This window comes from Tripterygium wilfordii, chromosome 17, assembly GCF_013401445.1.
Source record: "Tripterygium wilfordii isolate XIE 37 chromosome 17, ASM1340144v1, whole genome shotgun sequence".
In the NCBI taxonomy this organism is placed as follows: Eukaryota; Viridiplantae; Streptophyta; class Magnoliopsida; order Celastrales; family Celastraceae; genus Tripterygium; species Tripterygium wilfordii.
In genome coordinates, this window is record NC_052248.1 from 12,000,200 (window position 1) to 12,019,642 (window position 19,443).

Consider the following 19,443-nt stretch of genomic DNA (forward strand, 5'->3'; position numbering starts at 1 on the left):
AGTTATTTTATACCAAAATCTTTTAAAAAATCATTTAAATTTTTAAATTCGGAACCGTTCCATAACATTTTACTATTTAATTTTTTGTTCCTTAAATGGTCAAATAAAACGTTTTCAAACTCGCAAATCTGAATCCTAACCCATCAAAACTCGAATGAAGTATTAAAAACAAAAAATAATCAATAATATAAAATATGTTTTTATTGATATTAAGTATGATTTATTTGCAATGTTATATCAATAGTACAATTCAAATTAATATAGTTTAGAGTGTAATTAGTATGACTCAATAAATAAATGTATGAGTATATGATCTATTATTATATTATGTTATTTTATTTTTATTATGTTATAATTTAACATCCTATTATTCCTATATCAATAATTCATAATGTCATTATTATAACTTATTTGTATTAAAGGTTCGGTTCGGATATTCTAAATTCAACCTCAAAAATCAAATCCGATCTAAAATTATGACAGGTTTGAAAATCAAAACTAAAATCATTTTTTGAATTTTAAACGGATGGGATGGGATCGGTATTATGTTGGTAGGGTCCGTATCGATTTTCCTTCCATCCCTAGCGAATATGGGGTGCCGGGGCTCTGCTGTAAAAAAAATTACAGCTGGCCCTGCTGTAATAACAATTTGAGACGAAATTTTTTTTTATTTTATTTTGAAAAAATTATAGATGTGTAATTTATGGTCTAACGAATCCAACGATATATTTTTTGTTCAAAACAAAAATCATATGCTATATGAAAAATGCTTAACAATTTTAGACCGTCGGATATAAACTCAAAACATTCGGTGTCTGGATCACGATGAATGTGATTTTTGTTTCTAACAAAAAATATATCGTTGGATTCGTTAGATCATAAACTACATATTTATAATTTTTTTAAAATAAAATAAAAATTTTTTGGGATCCAAATTATCTACAGCCGGGATCTGCTGTAGTTTTTACTTTTTACTACAGCAGACCCCTGCCTCCCGCGAATATGCCCCTAAACTTTTACTTTCCAAAACCGTCCCTGATCTCTTATCAACAAATTCAACTTTCACGATTTCATATGCCGTCCCCAGCAAATCTCCGTTCGGGTCGTTATCTGGGATTTTACTCCACTCCATAGCCAAAGCTTTTTCAGTGGGTTGTTATCCCCAATTATCAAGGTATGACGATGCGTGTGCTTTTCGTCGTCTCTGCACTTTTCAATTTTATTTAATTTTAATTTGTAGTTATTTTGGCCAGCGATTCTATTTTTTTTTTCCCACAAACTCGACTCTGACAGGAGTGAAAATGGCGAATTGTATGGGAATTAGGGCTTTCCCAGAGCTTAGGCCTTCGTTTTTTCGCCAATCACCCCTTTACTCTGTGTGCCGAAGGAGCTTTTCAGTCTTTGCGTGCAGCAATACTAAGAAAGTCGAAGAACAATTGATTCGTGTTCGTTTTGCTCCTTCACCTACAGGGAATCTTCACGTTGGTGGGGCTCGAACTGCACTCTTCAATTACTTATTCGCTAGGTTTGTTCTTTGGTCGTGGGATTGAGTTATATAGATTTAAGTAAAGATGATATGTAGTGGGTCATGGTACCTTTGTTTGATGAACTCATGATTTCAGGTCCAAAGGAGGCAAATTTGTTTTGAGAATTGAGGATACTGACTTGGAGAGGTCCACTCGGGAGTCTGAGGAGGCCATTTTCCAGGATCTATCTTGGCTTGGCCTTGCTTGGGATGAAGGTGAATGCTGCTTCCATTAAGATGTTTGGTTTGATCATGGATTGATTCAATAATGTTAGTTGAGAGGTGGTTGATCCTGATCCTTTATTTAACATTTTTTTCAAATGCCAAAAAAAGATCCTCCATTCGATTGTTGATACTCATTAGTTGCTAGCTTCTACAAAAGAGGTAGGAGTAGCAGCCTCTCTACTTTAGTTTGCCTCGAAATCGAATCCTAATATATTTTTTTTCCTAGCCATGTTCTCATTTTTAATTATAATATGACATGTATTTGATATAGATTTACATCCCACTCAATGACTATCTGATTATTTTTTGGTGTGTTTTTATATTTTTTATTCTATTAATGTATTATTTTGGATATAACTCTAGTAGTTACATGGGCTTGTAAATTTGTAGGCCCTGGCATTGGTGGAGACTATGGTCCATATCGACAATCTGAAAGAAATTCTCTGTACAAGCAGTATGCTGAGAAGCTTTTAGAATCTGGTCATGTTTATCACTGTTTTTGTTCCAATGAGGTATATAACTGTCTTTACCAGCTATTATGGCATTTCATCAACTTTGTGATTGCATTAAATTGCTGCAGATTCATGACTGAAGCAAATGGTTTGGACTAACGAACAGCCTTTTTTTTGGCACATACTAATATTGCCAAAAGAGTTGTTATTATGGAGCTTTTGAAAGCAAACCGTTATTTTTCTGTGTGTGATACACAGTGGCAAACCTGGAAGCTTGATTTATACATTTATGTTAACTAATTATTTATGTTGAATCACCTCTTTTAATAAGAGTTATATTGAATTATTTTGTAGTATATTCTTCATTTCCTTCGTGTATTGTTTTGAATTTTGGCAACTTCATCTTGTTGTCTATTTCAAATCCTCTTGATTCCTTATGTACTGCTTCTCTCTTTGATTGTGTAGCATTTCTTTATCATCTAGCATCTTTTGCATATATGTTTTTCTTAACGTATTCTCTTGTAATTAACGTTCACTATTGATGGTTAAAAAACCAATATGCTTAAATGTTTCAATCACAATTCTCAGGAACTGGAGAAAATGAAAGAAATTGCTAAATTAAAGCAACTGCCTCCCGTTTACACAGGAAAGTGGGCAAGCGCTACAGATGAAGAGGTACAAGAAGAATTAGCAAATGGAACCCCCTATACGTATCGGTTTCGTGTGCCGAAGGAAGGGAGTCTAAAAATTAGCGACCTCATTCGAGGGGAAGTAAGTTTTATTCTTTCTTATTTTGCGATATTTTTGTTATTCCATTTACACTCAGAGGTATTTAGGCTTTAATTCTTACGTGGTTTGCCTCCATATATTTCTGGTGCCTGGCCAAGCTGTTTGACCCATATTATTTAGTTTCCCTGCTTGCCAAGCTACTATCTCAGAACCATTTGTAACTTTATGTGTTCTAAAAATTGAGTTATTCTGGTTGCTAACTTTGCTTGATAGTAAGGTTTGCTGGAACTTGGACACACTTGGGGACTTTGTAATTATGAGGAGTAATGGACAACCAGTTTATAATTTTTGTGTATCTGTTGATGATGCTACAATGGCAATTTCTCATGTTATAAGGTGATTGCTACATTTCCGACAATTTTTTGGCTGTGTTAGTTTATATATGCTACCAGTTTATTGCCTGCGCTTTCCCCCCCATTTTGTATGCATCATTTTGGGTGCTGTGGAAAGCTTTCTGATTCTCTAAATGCTTTCATTGCAGAGCGGAGGAGCATTTACCAAACACTCTTAGGCAAGCGCTGATTTATAAGGTATTCTAAGGTACCCTGATTAAATATTTGGTTATTGCTTTAAAAACTTCCGATTTTCATAATAATAAGGTGAAGCTGGTTTAGGTATTTATTTATGATTCAAATGCAGGCTCTTGGATTCCCTATGCCTCAATTTGCACATGTGTCTTTAATTCTTGCACCTGATCGAAGTAAACTGTCTAAACGTCACGGTGCGACCTCAGTGGGTCAGGCAAGTGCTTAGTCCTTTCACTAGTTCAATTTTTGGGGTCTGGAATGTTATCTCTCCCTGATACCCTTGTAATGATTAGTTTTCTGATGAGTTTCTCAAGTTGTCTGTAATTCATGATTGACCATCTTACAGTTCAGAGAGATGGGTTACCTTCCCCAGGCAATGGTGAACTACCTGGCACTTTTAGGTTGGGGCGATGGCACTGAAAATGAATTTTTCACTCTCGAGCAACTTGGTTGGTATCCTTTTCATTTACTTCTGCATATGTAATATCCCCAAGATCATGCACCTGACTTATTTGCATGGAATTCACAGTTGAAAAATTCTCAATGGACCGTGTCAACAAACACGGGGCTGTTTTTGATTCAGTCAAATTAAGGTAATTATTGTCTTTTTCAGTTAATATAAGTTGCCATTTACTGTTCTTCTGGTACTTGGATGATTGGAATACATTCCAGGCTTCTGATTCAGTGTTTACAGTGGCCTGGTTCTTCTGTTCTTTTGGCATGTGCTCCCTGGTATCTGCGTTAATTTAATTTACATAAAGTATTATGGATTTATGGATTATTTTGCTAGACTTTAATGGTTTTAGGCCTTTTCTTCTTCTTTGGATTGTTGAATTTTTGAAGAACAAGGTTGTTGATGAAAGATGAAGGCATTTGCAATTTCAGCAGTTTTTGTTGTTTGCAAAGAATTATTTATATGGCGTTAATTTCCTAACATATTCTGCTTCAATATGTATCTGTGAACTTAAGGTGGATGAATGGTCAGCATTTACGGGCTTTGCCATCGGAGAAGTTTAACAATCTTATTGGTGAGCGGTGGAAGAGCTCAGGTATCCTCAGAGAATCAGATGGACCGATCATAGAAGTAAGGATTATCTTTCCCGATATTCGAATGCATTCTTGAGGAGATATAAAATTGCATAAATTCTGTGTAATGGTTGCTTGTGTATTTAAGTTTCCTTTTCAGACTTGAAAAATGAAGTAAATATCTCCTAGGCTAGATGGGTTATTTTAGTTATTAATGAAGTAATAGCTAGTTAGCTACACACTATTTACAAGCCCATCAATGGCTTATCCTAATTAATTTGTCATGTATTTTAAACATTTGTGTGTTGATAGATGTCAGCCTAATGGAAGAGAGAGGGAGTTTGGTTACAACAACCAATTTACTTCATTTAGTTTACTGTTTCCTGTGCACATAGGATGCATGAGGGTAGTCTCTAAATGTAGATTGTGCAAACAGGAAGCAGCTCAGTTGCTCAAAGATGGGATCGACTTGGTAACGGATTCGGATAAAGCACTCTCTAGCTTGCTGTCTTATCCTTTACATGAAACTCTGGCAAGGTAAAAACTTTTCATTTTGTACTTGTACTTAGTTTGCGTTACTCAGGCCTGATAAATACTTTGGGAGCTCATTTTTTAATTGAGCTCTTACCGTTCCCATTTTATTTGCTTTGTACTTCGAATTTACAGATGCTTAGCTTTAGAAAGCCTTTTGTTAATGGTGTTAATATTCTATCTTTAATTTTAATGTCAAGAGTCTCAGAGACACTTGAATTTTTTTTAGGGCAAAACATTTGAGCATTCTGTACGCTTTTCTTACTGTTCATTTTTGGATAGTTCTTCTGGAGATGGCTTGTAATATGTGTGTTTGTGCGGGTCTATTGTGAATTGACCTCTTTGTGTTGTCATTGCTCTATGCAGTTCTGAATGTAAGACTGTTGTAGAAGATAAGCTTTCTGAAGTTTCAGCCAGCCTCCTTTCTGCCTATGAGAGCGGCGAACTCCTCAATGCACTTGAAGAAGGCCTTCCTGGCTGGCAAAAGTGGGTAAAGAGCTTTGGCAAATCGTTGAAGCGCAAGGTGTGCTCTGTGCCCTAATTTGACACCTCCAATTAGCCACTCTTAAATATTACCATTCCCTAGGCTTTTTTTTTTTTGATTTTCTGGAAAGAGGAAGGAAAAGAGCTTTTGGGGGAGTTCTTTTGAGCTCTCATCAATAACGATGGATGCTTAGTCTTAAAATTTTGTTCATAGATGCAATGTTTTAGATGACATATGATATTGGACGTTTAAGATTCTACCTCTTGTAGATACGTCTCCAGGTTTGTTTCGGGTTGTCACTCCCTTGGTGCCCTTTATCTAATCTCTTTTCCCTGCCCAAAAAATGCTCTAAAATCTTTCACTCTGTTGAATTAGTCTAGAGAAATCGAGGAAATTGGAGTCTTACCCTAGAGATTAGAGTGTTTGGTTAGGATTTTCAAAACAGTTTTCTGTTTTCAAAAATTGTTTTAGCTTTGAAAATTCGTTTGGGTGGGAGTTTTCAGAAATTATTTTGTAAAACTGAAAACTGTTTTTGGTTTTCAAAAACCAAAAAACCAAAACTGTTATTTGAAGTTTTGTAAAATTCTTTCCTGTTTTCTCTTTCATCTTTCCTCTTTCTCCGTGCAGAATCCTCTACCAAATGAATTTTGTTTTCATCATCATTTCTTAAAATTGTTTTCAAAATCTAATCTTAAAATCAGTTTTTAAAAGCAAAAAACCAAAATCATTTCCAAACACACCCAATCTTCCATTTTAGTTGTCATTAAACTAATGTGTTTTACCGATTTCTCTTCTCACAACAGGGAAAATCACTTTTCATGCCTCTAAGGGTGTTGCTAACGGGAAAACTCCACGGCCCTGAAATGGCTGCTAGCATAATATTGCTCCATAAAGCTGGCACGTGCGGCATTGTTGCATCTGAAGCTGGGTTTGTTCCGTTGAGTGAAAGGTTCAATATGATGAGACAAATTGATTGGGAAGCATTAAGCCAGAATCAGCAGCCCTTGGAATCTGCTGCAGTTTTATGAAACTGAGAATTCACTGTTTTGACCGGCTCTATGTATGAAAAACTTGTTATTATGTTTTGTGCTTTCTGATTTGATGAACACATATATGTAAAACAATTTTTGATATTGACTCTTACGGTGCACTGTTGTGAGATTATTTTCTCGTCCGCAATTATTATTATTATTTTTTGAAACAGTGGTGTGAGGAGGGGACAGGATTCAAACCCACATCCTCGAATGGGTGGGTTGGTTTTTTACATGTAACGTGATTGTCGTTAAATCAACCGTTCACTTGTTTGTTTAACTGTTCACTTGTTTTATTCTTCATAATTAGATGAACTGTAATGTAATTAATTTCTCTTAATGTATTATCAAAATACAATTATGATTTTTGTAAAAAATAAAAAAATTATGATGAGCTCTAATTAATTTTAGAGCAGACTCAGGCACTAGATGTATCTGACCAAGGTTTGGAGTCAAAACCAATTACACGCAAATGTGGACCCGCTGACGAGACGTCGTCGCGTCCATCTCTCGGTCCGATCTCCTCGTAAGCACCGTCTCTGCCACTCCGCTCCACACACGATACGCTATTTTCGATAAATACATATCGCGTCCCTTTGTCAGAGAGAGATACGGGGGTTTAAATCTTTTGTGCTCGAGGTTTGCGGGACCGATGTCGCCGGCAATCATGGACAACATCTTCCACAAGCTACGGAATTTGGACGCGTATCCAAAAATCAACGAGGATTTCTCTAGCCGTACATTCTCCGGAGGCGTTATTTCTGTCGCCTCTTTTATCGTCATGTTCTTACTCTTCTTTTCTGAATTCAGTATGTCTCCCGCCCCCCTCTCTCTGTGTTTTCTGCGATTACTTTTCAATAATACTAGAACTACTGTTCTTTGCCTTTTACTTGGTTTATGCGCAGTCGCGCACACAGAAATTTAGAGGTTTTAGAATATTGTAAATTCTGCTCCATTTTTCTTCAAGAATTGGAATTTTAATCAAGGTGTGCCTGTCTGAGAATAAAAATCAAGCACAACACAACCCATTATGAAGAGGAGGCAATTCATGGGCTTCTCTTCCTTGCAAAGAAAACATCTGTACACCAAATACAAACCTCCGCTGTTCCTAATTGTCATTTGTGAATACTCTCTTAACGTTGGAACTGGGTTTTCCTAGCAGTTGGCATGTTTGTTGTTGGCTGTGCTCAATGAATTTGTTTATAGAAGCAATTTATATAAGCTTATTCCAAGATCGAGTTTGAAAATATTTAGTTTTAGGAGGTTCTCCTTGTTCTTGCGTGAAATGGTGTTTACTTTTTAGAAGAAGCTTATGAAAGATTACTCCTTATTATCATTAGGTGCTACTAAAAACACTTAGGGGTCTGCTTTTAAAAGCTAGATTCTGCTTATTGTTCCAGTAAACATTTTATCATTCCCAATCAGCTATTTTTAAACTTTGTAGAACAAAATTTCACTGGGATGTCATAGTCTGACCATCAAATTGCATTTATGCAGTATATTTTTTTCCAGGTTTGGTATTTTTACCTGGTTTCATTTAACTTTTAAAAATCTATGTATTATTTCTATGTGACGGTTGCAGGATTATACCTTCACACTGTTACCGAGACAAAGCTCATAGTGGATACGTCAAGAGGGGAAACCCTACATATCAGTGTAACCATATCCTCTCCTCTTTTGTCCTTTGGAAAATTATTATATTCTCCCTACCTTATTTTTTGTTGCTCTTCAATTTCAATAAGAAAGCTTTAGCTTTGTTTAGATGTAGGGTGTGGTTGTGGCTCGTGCCACTAAATTTAATAAGACCAATTTAACTTCACTACTTCAAGGGGTCAAGCTCCTCACCAAAGGGCAGGGATTCAAACCCCCATCTCTTTTGAACAGTCAAAAAAAGAGAACCGGGGGGTGGGGGGTGGGGGGGGGGGGAGCACTAAATGAGACAGTTTAGTTGTATTTTAGAGAACAACGTTATCTACGTTACTTTGAACAGCATGCTGGAGAGATTTAAGCCTTATTCTTTTTCTATTATTTTCTTCATCCATAGATGAATCTCCAACCTTAGAGCATATTTTCCAGCAACCTGTCTATCAGTCAAGATATGCCCATGATATTACTCGCTGTATCCAAAGTTTCTTTACCCATCCAATTATGAAGCAGATGATGATTGATTGACCCCCCTTCTCTTTGCAATGGAACTACCTATTTGCTAATGCAATGCCTCTTTTTTGTAATTGTCTATTCCAACCTTTGTGGTGATTTTTAAATCTTTCTCCAAGGGAAACCCTTCGTCCTTCTTTGTCCGCTTTTATTCAAGAGAGTTCTGTTAAACTTTTTATCCGTCTCACTTTTGAAAGTTTTTTTCTTACCATTCAGAAGGAGTTGATTTTCCTGATTAATTTTGTCGATTGGTAAATCATGTTATGAAATCCAGTAAGTCTATGTCCCAATCCACGGCATTCGTTATGATAAATATTCAACTTACCACCCGTGTAAATGCTCAGTCTATCCACAACTGAAGCCTCCTTGTGCCTAGCCAACTCAAAATGAGAGGGAAAACTCATCTTTAAATGTTTCACGGCCCGGGTCAACAAATTCAGTGAGAATCCATTTTCCTCTGCAAAGTGAACAAATGATGCACTTTCCCCAGCCTTGCTATAACTCTTTCCTAACTCAAATCACATGCACTTCATCTATTTCGCATTCCAGCAATTATTCATCTTGCCATATTGAAATTTGAAACAATGGTCCTCCTCCACAAGCAAGCTTATGAATTAGTTAATCTCTTAATCCAATTAGCAAGAAGGGGGTGGTTGATTAAAGCCCAAGTGGTTGATCCATTAACCTCGTAATTTTCTTGTGCGTGTTTCAATATCCTATGTTACTGAGTAAAACTTTTGACCTTATTTGCACTAACCATAGAAACCTTCTTTGAGTCCCCCCAGATTTTTTGCACGGACAGCAAAAAGTGACATATAATAAACCGGTAGATTATCAAAGTTCTCTTGTTTAATCTGATCCTCCCTCTCATTTAAAGGCAATGCTCTTCTACCCAGTTAGTGTTCATCAATGTAACACATTGAACGCACAAGGTTTCACTAATTTTAGAGTTGGGGATTTCTATCCCTATAACTTGTGTGGCAAACATCTAGAAGTTCCCTTAAATAGTTTAGATACCATGCATGTTTGTCAGATCTTAAATAGAAAACTATTTTCATGTTATCTTAATTACTTCTGTTCGTCTTTGAATATGCAGTTTGATGTCACTTTTCCTGCTATTCCGTGTTCGTTGCTAAGTCTTGATGCGATGGATATCAGTGGAGAGCAACATTTTGATATAGTACGTGCTGCAAACTATGGTCCTTATTGATTGATTAACAATCTGTTTTTGCTAACTGTATTATTATGAGGAATGTTTTCTAGCATTTGGATGTTTGTTTCATCATCTTGTTACTTCTTTCCAGTTTCCCTAATGTTTTGTTTATGTGCTTTTGCTTTACTCACAGAGACATGATATTATGAAGAAAAGGATTAATGCGCACGGTGACTTGATTGAAGCAAGGCAGGATGGGATTGGTGCTCCAAAGGTTGGTGAATGGTTATGGAACCTTTATCCTCCAGTAATATAAAGTAATTAATTTATTAGATGTCTATTCCCGCCTCCTCAAAGGCTGGCATGATTTTTCAGACATATGAAATAGGAAATCAACCAAGGTGCATAAAAATGGTGTATAGCTTTGGATACACAATTGAACAAGTTACAAAAACATCTAAACAGGAAGTTAAGCTAGTTCACAGAGCATCAACTAAATCCTACAAGAATAAGACCCAAAAAATGTCATATGGCCTATTTATTTGCATATAGCCACAAACTGTGACAGTGGGTCTTCGCATTTATTGATTATTAGGTGGCCTAATTGAAGCTGCGGAGTTAATTATATGAAAATTTTGGGTTATTGATTAACAACATTGGTCTATAATGGAGTTATTGTGGCTAGCCACCATATATAGCAGTCATGAATTATAGATGATGGGGTACAATTTTGCTTGTGTATTGGCATATTAAGTGGGTGATAGCACAGTTTAAATAATTGCACATGACTTGCCATAATTGGACTATTGACTTTTCATTAAAAAAAAGAAGAGCAAAGCACAATTAAATAAGTCAGGGCATCCACAGCAAAGGTTCATGTGCTAAGCTCACTGGCAATGAAACACATTCACTAGATTTTAATAAATATTAAGATTTTCAAGTATAAGGGTGAAGGGTGAACCTCTGACCCAGGGGTCAACCTATTGGTCCCTAAGTTCATGTCATGGAAAAGTTCTCTGCTTGCTAGAATATGGCTGCATACATCTGCGTATTCACTGCCTCTGCCTCCACTACATGATACCTTGTGCATAGGAGTTGTTTTCTAAAGACTTACAAGTACAGGAGGTTTGCTTGTAAAAAAAGCAAAAATGTGATTAATTATCCAAATGAATATCTGATCACGTGTATTGGTTCTCTTGACCAACCAGAAAAAGAAAAAAATCCCTGCCAGTGCCCCCACTGGGGTCCTTGGAAATTGGCTATGTATGTAGTATGGTTCTTGTTATTGAGGTTATAAGTGGTTGTAAGATATTTGATCATTGTAGAGGCCCAATTCTTGGTTTTCTGTAGCTTGTACAACAGAGATTTGGATAACAAGGTTCTACCAATTTACTGCTTTGTTGAAGGATGGATGTACCTGATGCCATGGGATCTCTATTAGGACCTCCTGTAGTTTTTTCGGTGGGTTAATTTGAAGAATTGACTTAAAGCTTCTTACAGTTTGGCTATTCTCAGATAGTTCAGTATATGAGATCGTCATTTATTACTCGCTCTTTTCTCGGATTAAGCAATTATGTTCATTTTTTTTGTCGGTTATTTTTTGTTCTCCAACTATTATGATTGGTTGGTTTTGGTCTTCATCCCTGCTTCATGGCATATTTGATAATATGAAGATTAATTATCTTGTTCTTTGCTTGCATGAAATAACTTACCATAGCTTCCCTCTTTATCTTTTTCCCTTTCATACAGATTGAGACACCTTTACAGAGGCATGGTGGCAGGCTTGAAAACGGAGAAACATACTGTGGTTCATGTTATGGTGCAGAAGAGGTATGTTTGATCACTGTGATTCTTCCTCAGGCTGCCAGGCCCACCTTATTATTAACTCATTATCAAAGCAGTAATTGCCACTACAATATTGCTGAATATCAAATCATGTAACTGGCAAATGTTTATGGAAGATTTTATTTTATTTTTATTTTTTTAATGACTGTATTTGTTTTCACTAAGGACTTAGGTTATGATAATACTATTTGTTGGTCAACCATAATTGGCATTAGACCTGGAGTTTATGACAATACTAAAGACAAAATATTACTTACTGATGAAAGCACAAACGGAGAAAGATCTCTCAATTAATGTATGGCCAACCAGTGCGCCTAGTGTCTTTATATAATGGCTTGCGCTCCAAATGCAATTAGGACTCTCATAGTTGTGGACAAATGCGAGCTCAATAGACAATAACTAATCCAATATCAAATTTATATGTTGTATTTGATAAAGAAAAGAAATCCATGTGCAATATGGGTATAGAAACTGTGAAAGATGTGACTTCTCACATTCTGAGAACAACCATTTAGTGGTCCTATCCTCCCAAACACTTACCGTTGGTGGTCTTATCCTCCCAATCAAGTGGAATGTTCACCCTTCATTTAATTCTTATTGTTGATTTTTGTTGGGAAAGATATTCAATGATAGTCATGTCCAAAATTTTCCATTGTTTCCCGGTTATATAATCTAGGCATGTCTTTGTCATTGCAGTCAGATGATCATTGCTGTAACTCATGCGAAGAAGTTCGTGAGGCATATAGGAAGAAGGGGTGGGCGGTGACATATGCAGATTTAATTGACCAGGTACATTTGCAAGCCTTTCCTTTTCAGATTATTTTCTTGGTGCAAGAAAATGTAGGTCTAGTGTATGATTGCATCATACATTTTCTTTATGTAATGCCACAAGAGCTACAGTTAAGTTATCACTTTGGACTTGTGGCATTTGTCTGCTTATCTTGTCTATATTTATTTCCTTGGCTCACTTATTTCATGTTAGCCTTGTTTCTGTTGAAGTGTCTATCGTTTTTCATTCAATTATTATTGGAGAGTTATAGCTTCATGAGAAGGTGACTCTGTGGACCATCTCTAACTTTATTGCAGCCAAGAAATTAGCAAAAGGGTTTGGTCAATTAAATCTGCATATGTCTCAAGAGTACAATCATTGAACATATCATTAAGTTCATTACAAAAAAAGAAAAGAAAAGATAAACCATGTTTTTTGTCCATCAATTTGGAGCTTATAATTAGTTTGGTTGCGCTGTTACAGTGCTGGTACATATTAAGCTCCGACTTTTTTTTTTTATCAGTGATTGGTCAAATAATTATTTCTCTCTCATACTCTTTTTAATCAATCAAAGCAGCCTTTTGCCATCGCTTTTCCTGAAAATGTGCTATCATCTGTTGTTCTATTGAAAAGAATAGTGTCCCTATTGGACCATTTGCGTGTTACCACATCACCAACTTGAAACACAACTGTTGATTAAATTCAAACAAACCAATAATGCAGGCCTTACATCTACCGAAAAACTCTTGATTTTCCACTTATTAATAATTTAACACTTATATTCTTCTAAAAAAATCTATTAATACTTATATAAAAAATTCAAAATAAATATAATATATATCAATTAATAAGTATTAATTCATGTTACCAAGTACCAACTTAGTAACTTACCATGTAATGTAACACCTTCAATATATTATATATTTATATTTATCAAGATTAAATATGATAATGAAATTAATAATATGACAAAACAAATACTATAAAAACCATTAAACCCTAAATTCTAAGGTTAAAGGTCCCAACAATATAAAACCTTAAACCTTTTTTTTTTTGAATGGGAACCCTAAACCCTATAAAACCTTATGAATGTAAACCCTAAACCCTATTAACTATATAACTATAGTCATATTATAAACTTAAACCCTAACTAATAAAACACTAAACCTATAAAACTATACTCTAATAATATAAACCCCAAACTCTAACACTATAAAACATTAAACCGTTTATTTTTTTAAAATGGGAACCCTAAACCATATAAAACCTTGTGAATGTAAACCCTAAACCTTATTAACTATATAACTATAGTCATGTTATAAACTTAAACCCTAACCAATAAAACACTAAACCTATAAAATTACACTCTAATAATATAAACCCTAAACTCTAACACTATAAAACCTTAAACCTTTTGTTTGTTTTTACATGGGAACCCTAAACCTTATAAAACCTTATGAATGTAAACCCTAAACCCTATTAACTATAATATAGTTATAAATTTAAACCCTAAAATTATAAATCCTAAACTCTAACATTATAAATCATATTATATGCTAAATTAGTAACATGACTTTGACCCAAAATATTTGGAATTAACCGAACCGACCGAAATCCAAACCGAAATTTTAGGTTAACCGAACCGATGGTTAACCCTCTAAAAAATATTGGTTCGGTTAAATGGATGAAATTAACCGAAAAAATTTGGTTAGGTTAAAAATATGTCAATAACCGAACCGACCGACCGATGCACACCCCTACCATTTGTGCGTTAACACAAATACAAGTGTGAATCAAGTGCTTAAGTTATCTAAATCCAAAGCCTACGTCAATTAGCACCACGAAAATAGATAACCAACACTCAAGCTCATACTATACAGTTTATGACAACACAAATACAAGTGGGTGACAAAAATTGTTCTCTGAATAGGTCCTAAATATGCCGAATTATCGAGCATACCCTATTAAACTTGTTTGTATGGTTTAAACCGTTCTTGAAATTCCTAGGAATCTCAATGGAGCCCATGAAGCTTTCCTGGACCAAAAGTCTGACAAAAAATGTTTTTTTAATAGGTCCTAAATATGCAGGATTATACCAATATCTTACATTCAACTTTATCCCCTTCGCCGTTTATTCACGAGTCACGACTGAACTTCCCTATTACCACATTTGTCTCAAGTCCAAAGGGTTTATGCAAACCAGCAGGGAAATTCAAACAAAAGAGCCAACTTCTTAATGCCTCATTCATTCCAACTCAAAGAGGCTCAAACTTCATAAAATTGCACGAAATCATTTGTAAGTGCCCTTTTTATAAGTTTTCAAACATTTGTAAGTTCATTATGTTGGTTATTATTCTGAAGGTGTTAAAGACATAAAAAGGGCACTCATGGGCCATGTGATGGATATGGTTGCTTCTGTTGAATCTTTCTTCCTGTTGTCTTGTTAAAGAACTTGTGTTTTGCTGGTTAATAGTATCTGAATCGCGTGCAGCTGTGCCGCAGGATTAGGATTATTCTACCATAACTCTTGAATGACACTTAAGGTCCATTTTAGATGATACTTGCTGCAGTTGAATCTTTTTCTCCTGTCATCTTTGCAAGCTACCTAGTACCTATATGTTTCCCAAAGAGGATTAATTGATGAAGCAAGGCTGGAAAAACTACTGTTGTATTTTGGACACTAATGCAGGGTACTTGGCTGGTATATGTTCATAATGATTGTACTCTTGTGAAGCCATTTTCGGCTAGTGTTTTATATGGTTTGGGAGTTGAACTGTGCATGCATGGATGTAAAATACCTGCATGTCTTTTGCTTATCTTTGCGTCTTATGTTTAACTTCCAAGCTTGAGAACTTATCTGCTACTTCTGGTATTAATTTTCACCAGTTAATTATATTGTTTTTGCTTCCAGTGCAAACGAGAAGGATTTATTCAGAAGGTAAAAGATGAAGAAGGCGAGGGATGTAATATTGTTGGATCTCTGGAAGTTAATAAAGTTGCTGGAAATTTTCACTTTTCTCCTGGGAAAAGCTTTCAGCATGCACCTGTTCATTTGTATGATTTGCTGGCTTTACCAGAAGCTAATTATAATGTAAGAAAATCTTGGCGCCTGAAATTCATTGGAGAGAGATACATATTTTGTTCTTTCAATTTCTTTTCAATAATGAATTTTATATGATCACAATTTTAACTTCATATTCCACAATGCAGATGAGTCACAGGATCAACAAATTGGCTTTTGGCGCTTACTTTTCTGGTGTTGTGAATCCCCTTGATGGGTAATGTATACTTTCTTTCTTGGATAAATCTTAACCTAATTTATCATGGCAATATTATGATACCAGTTGTGATTGGTAGTTGTGCACTTGTGCCTGTTATTCGCCTAAATACTGCCGGTTTTTTTATTATTATCATTTGAATTTTATTTATAGTGGCTGTTTGGTACAAGTTTCCTACATGTATTTGTTTCCTCTACACATATAATATACACCTTTTCCGAAACCTTTCCCTTTGTTCCTTAGATTGTTTTGGCTTTCTAAATCATGCCATTTCACACAATATATGGAACTCAAATTCTCACGCCAAGTTTTTTGAATTATCTTGACCTTAGAATTTATTTTTAATTTTTCCATTCGAAAATTAATGCATTTTTATTTTTGACTGACGACTTTACTTCGCTGAATCTTATGATGGGGCGTTCCAGGGTTCGTTGGGTGCATGAAACACCAAATGGTATCTATCAATATTTCATCAAGGTTGGTACTATAATGTGAGGCCTATTTTATCTTATTACATTTCTCTTTTGCATCCGTAGTTTCTGAATTGACATTGATAATTGGGATGATAATTTTCTTTGAAGCCCATTATTGGACGCTAATGAAGTTTTGGCAACAGAGATGTCATGTTGCTTGACAAAATTATAATCAACTTATGTACACTTTCGTCTTCCCAAATTAGAATATTAGTTTCATTTATCTTAGTCCTTATTTGACTCTCAGTCTTCCACCAAAATGTTTTGAATGGCAAAGAATAAAAACAGAAGTAGACAAATCACAAACTTTCTATGACCAAGGCACTCAATTTGGAATCTTGCAGTAGATGAGGTTGGATATGATGGCAATAAGTGTCAGTGAACCTGGAAGATGTTGGAATCGGTGCCAAAAGGTTTCAGATCCTGGTGTCTGGCTATGGGAGTTTGAACATAAATCCTAGGTAATACAGGTCTGAAGCAAATCAATCCCCAAGTGTACATCATACGAATTGCCATTAGAAAAATTCTGGAATTCCACCGTGGAAAATAAAACTGTGGAAAATAAAACCTACATAAAGTCGGGGATTATATTTAAATCAATATTTAGCTTAACTACTAAGGAACTAGTGAGAAATGTGGAGATGTATGTCAGGGAGTATAACAGTAACAAGGGTGATGAGACATCAATTGGAGGAGGGGAAATACTAAAGTCCATCTAGACATCTCTGGCATTCTTTATGTGATCTTCCATTTTAAGTTTACTAATCAACTATGATCAATTAACTTATGTTGATAGTGATCATACTCGAGTGAAATCTATTATCATTTTGTTATTATTATTTTGGACAAAAAACTGCAGTTTTATATATAATTTAATAATTACTTTGAAGTATCTTTCTTTCTTTCTTTCTATTAATGTGCTTGCATTAATGTTTGCGTGGGAATGTTTGGGAGTATATGCGTGCAGCATTTACCCTGATAGCTCATAAGCATATATTTGTTGAATGTGTAGGTAGTGCCCACAATATACACTGACATTAGAGGCCGCACTGTCAATTCAAATCAGGTATTCTTTTACATGTTAAAGATGATAGACCTGATTGTTTTTTGTCATACTTATGGTATGATGCCTTGATGCATGCTTTCATTTGCAGTATTCAGTGACAGAACATTTTCAAAGCGCAGAATTTCTCCGCCCTGGTACTCACCCTGGGGTTTTCTTCACTTATGACCTTTCTCCAATTAAGGTGGGTCCCTTCCTATAAATGTGAGAAGCTGATTTATGCATAGTTTATTCTTATAATTGATAAGAGTTTATCATTGTCATTTTTTATATCATAAATTTGTTTTGTTCTTTCATTATCAATCAATTTGATTGCTTTGGATGATGCCTAATGGGCTTTTACATGCAAGAAAACGTAATTTTACATCATAGTGCACTTCTGCTGAACTTCAATTACGGAATAAGAATTCATATTGATTATTACTTGTTTGTATCATTGCAATAATTTTTGTACATTCTGAGTGCTACTAAAGTGGATGACTTATGAGGTTAAAATTGACCTCAAGAATATCCTCCCCATTGATAATCATCTTACGTTTGCATGTCGCAGGTGACTTTCAAAGAGGAACATACTTCATTTTTGCACTTCCTGACACATATTTGTGCAATAATTGGAGGTACAGTCCACTTTCTCTCACCTCATCACTTGAGTGACCTCAACTACCTCTCTCACAGAATACATAAATCGATAAACTACCCGAATGCTTTGTGTGAGCGCATAAAGCCGTAAGCATTTGTTTACTTTGTATGGGCAGTTTAGCTGTATCACATTGGAAATTTAATTGATTCGAACCGTCTTCCACAATGCCTTGCTACATCCCAATCACCGAAAAGTGAGAAAAAGGAAAGAAGAAAAGGGAGGAAAACCCCATAGAAAATAAAAGGAAAAGATTAATATTTTTGGCAGCTCCAATGTATCAAGTACTGTGAGCAACTGAGCATTATTCATTGTCTTTGTCTACAAATATTTTGAGTTTCTTTATACATATCATACGTAATTGTAAATAAAAACTATACCTGCAGGGCATTAATTGAACTGGTACGTTTGTCATGTAAATCAAATTGCCTTCTGATTTGAATTCCCAATTCTGGTCTAGCATATTTTCTTATTGTCTGAAGTTGTTTTTATCTTGGTTTGCAAATTTGTTTTATGTTTCAGCTGAATCTGAATATATATAGATCAGTGCTACAGCTTTTAGATTCCTTTTTCCTTCCGTTAGAATTTCAATTTTAACATAGTAACATAGTTAAGTGAAGAAGTCATGGAAGTCGTGCTTCTCATATCACCTACTTCATGCTTGGATATAATCAACTTTTCATTCTTGTCATATTGTGGATTGTTTCGTGGTCATTACTGAAGATCACAATAAAGTCCATGGGGTTAGACTTAGGAATTATTCTCTTGGTTTCTTTTTGTCTCTCCTTGCCTTCTGGTTTATGTAGTAACCGTTGTTACCTTTTGTTCAGGTGTTTTCACAATTGCGGGAATTATTGATTCATTTGTGTATCATGGCCAAAGAGCAATGAGGAAGAAAATGGAGATGGGCAAATTCAGGTGACTCCAACACTATGTTTTGCTTATTGTGCAATGTATGAAAGAATGAATGACGTGATTGTTCTTTCTCGAGTGTGCAAATACGGTGGGGTTATTCTCACCAGAGGGTTCCTACCCTGTTAGTCCGGAAAATTGTAATGTAGGCAGATGGATACTGTGATCCGTTGAACCGAACAATGATTTCATTTGCTACTCTCCAATTTTGTCATTTGTCTGTGGCTTTTTGCCAGTTGTATTATATTACTACTTATTCATTTTTCCAGCTAGAATTAGATGACTTCGAACACTCTTGCGAATTGAAGTTCTTTTGTGAGTTGTGAATTATGGAATAAACAGGTTGTTGAACTTAGTCCAGGATCAAAGTCATTTAGCAGTAACTGTTATTATGACAAGGATAGTCTAGTTAGGGCAAGAGAGGGGAACTGGGAAAACAAACATTGGTATGATATTGCTCCTGTGAGTGCCATGGGGGTGACTGTTATGGCGGTGTTGGAGTCATTGCAAATAGAACTGTCTATGCTGTCGTGGTTCGCACCCTGGATGACAAAAGCATCAGCCAC

General features: G+C 35.4%; 2 protein-coding genes across 3 annotated transcripts; both read left to right on the top strand.

Moving 5' to 3' along the window:
- The first annotated feature begins 1,016 nt into the window (after positions 1-1,016).
- LOC119981755 (glutamate--tRNA ligase, chloroplastic/mitochondrial) lies at positions 1,017-6,916 on the top strand. 2 transcript variants are annotated; one of them, XM_038824873.1, is made up of 14 exons: positions 1,017-1,174; positions 1,254-1,525; positions 1,623-1,741; positions 2,141-2,262; positions 2,791-2,973; positions 3,209-3,327; positions 3,473-3,521; positions 3,631-3,732; positions 3,865-3,967; positions 4,048-4,111; positions 4,488-4,602; positions 4,981-5,081; positions 5,442-5,598; positions 6,363-6,916. In XM_038824873.1, exons 2-14 carry the CDS (start codon positions 1,302-1,304, stop codon positions 6,585-6,587), a joined length of 1,683 nt encoding a protein of 560 aa, XP_038680801.1. In that variant the 5' UTR covers positions 1,017-1,174; positions 1,254-1,301; the 3' UTR covers positions 6,588-6,916. The 2 variants fall into 2 exon arrangements, with proteins under 2 accessions (XP_038680801.1, XP_038680802.1); XM_038824874.1 differs by having other exon boundaries at positions 1,026-1,174; positions 1,294-1,525.
- A 140-nt stretch (positions 6,917-7,056) lies between these two features.
- Positions 7,057-19,232, top strand: LOC119982479 (endoplasmic reticulum-Golgi intermediate compartment protein 3-like). The gene is made up of 13 exons (XM_038825878.1): positions 7,057-7,399; positions 8,173-8,246; positions 9,844-9,927; positions 10,094-10,174; positions 11,650-11,730; positions 12,442-12,534; positions 15,426-15,605; positions 15,725-15,792; positions 16,218-16,269; positions 17,278-17,331; positions 17,420-17,512; positions 17,879-17,945; positions 18,796-19,232. Exons 1-13 carry the CDS (start codon positions 7,243-7,245, stop codon positions 18,885-18,887), a joined length of 1,176 nt encoding a protein of 391 aa, XP_038681806.1. The 5' UTR covers positions 7,057-7,242; the 3' UTR covers positions 18,888-19,232.
- Positions 19,233-19,443: the final 211 nt, after the last annotated feature.

What these genes read in the sequence shown, in the direction of transcription:
- LOC119981755 (XM_038824873.1), top strand. Translation starts at nt 1,302, where the DNA reads ATGGCGAATTGTATGGGAATTAGGGCTTTCCCAGAGCTTAGGCCTTCG. An exon ending in GTGCGACCTCAGTGGGTCAG is followed by an intron (nt 3,733 to 3,864) that starts GCAAGTGCTTAG and finishes ACCATCTTACAG; the next exon opens with TTCAGAGAGATGGGTTACCT. An exon ending in TTACATGAAACTCTGGCAAG is followed by an intron (nt 5,082 to 5,441) that starts GTAAAAACTTTT and finishes TGCTCTATGCAG; the next exon opens with TTCTGAATGTAAGACTGTTG.
- LOC119982479 (XM_038825878.1), top strand. Translation starts at nt 7,243, where the DNA reads ATGTCGCCGGCAATCATGGACAACATCTTCCACAAGCTACGGAATTTG. An exon ending in TACCAGAAGCTAATTATAAT is followed by an intron (nt 15,606 to 15,724) that starts GTAAGAAAATCT and finishes TCCACAATGCAG; the next exon opens with ATGAGTCACAGGATCAACAA. An exon ending in ATGACCTTTCTCCAATTAAG is followed by an intron (nt 17,513 to 17,878) that starts GTGGGTCCCTTC and finishes TGCATGTCGCAG; the next exon opens with GTGACTTTCAAAGAGGAACA.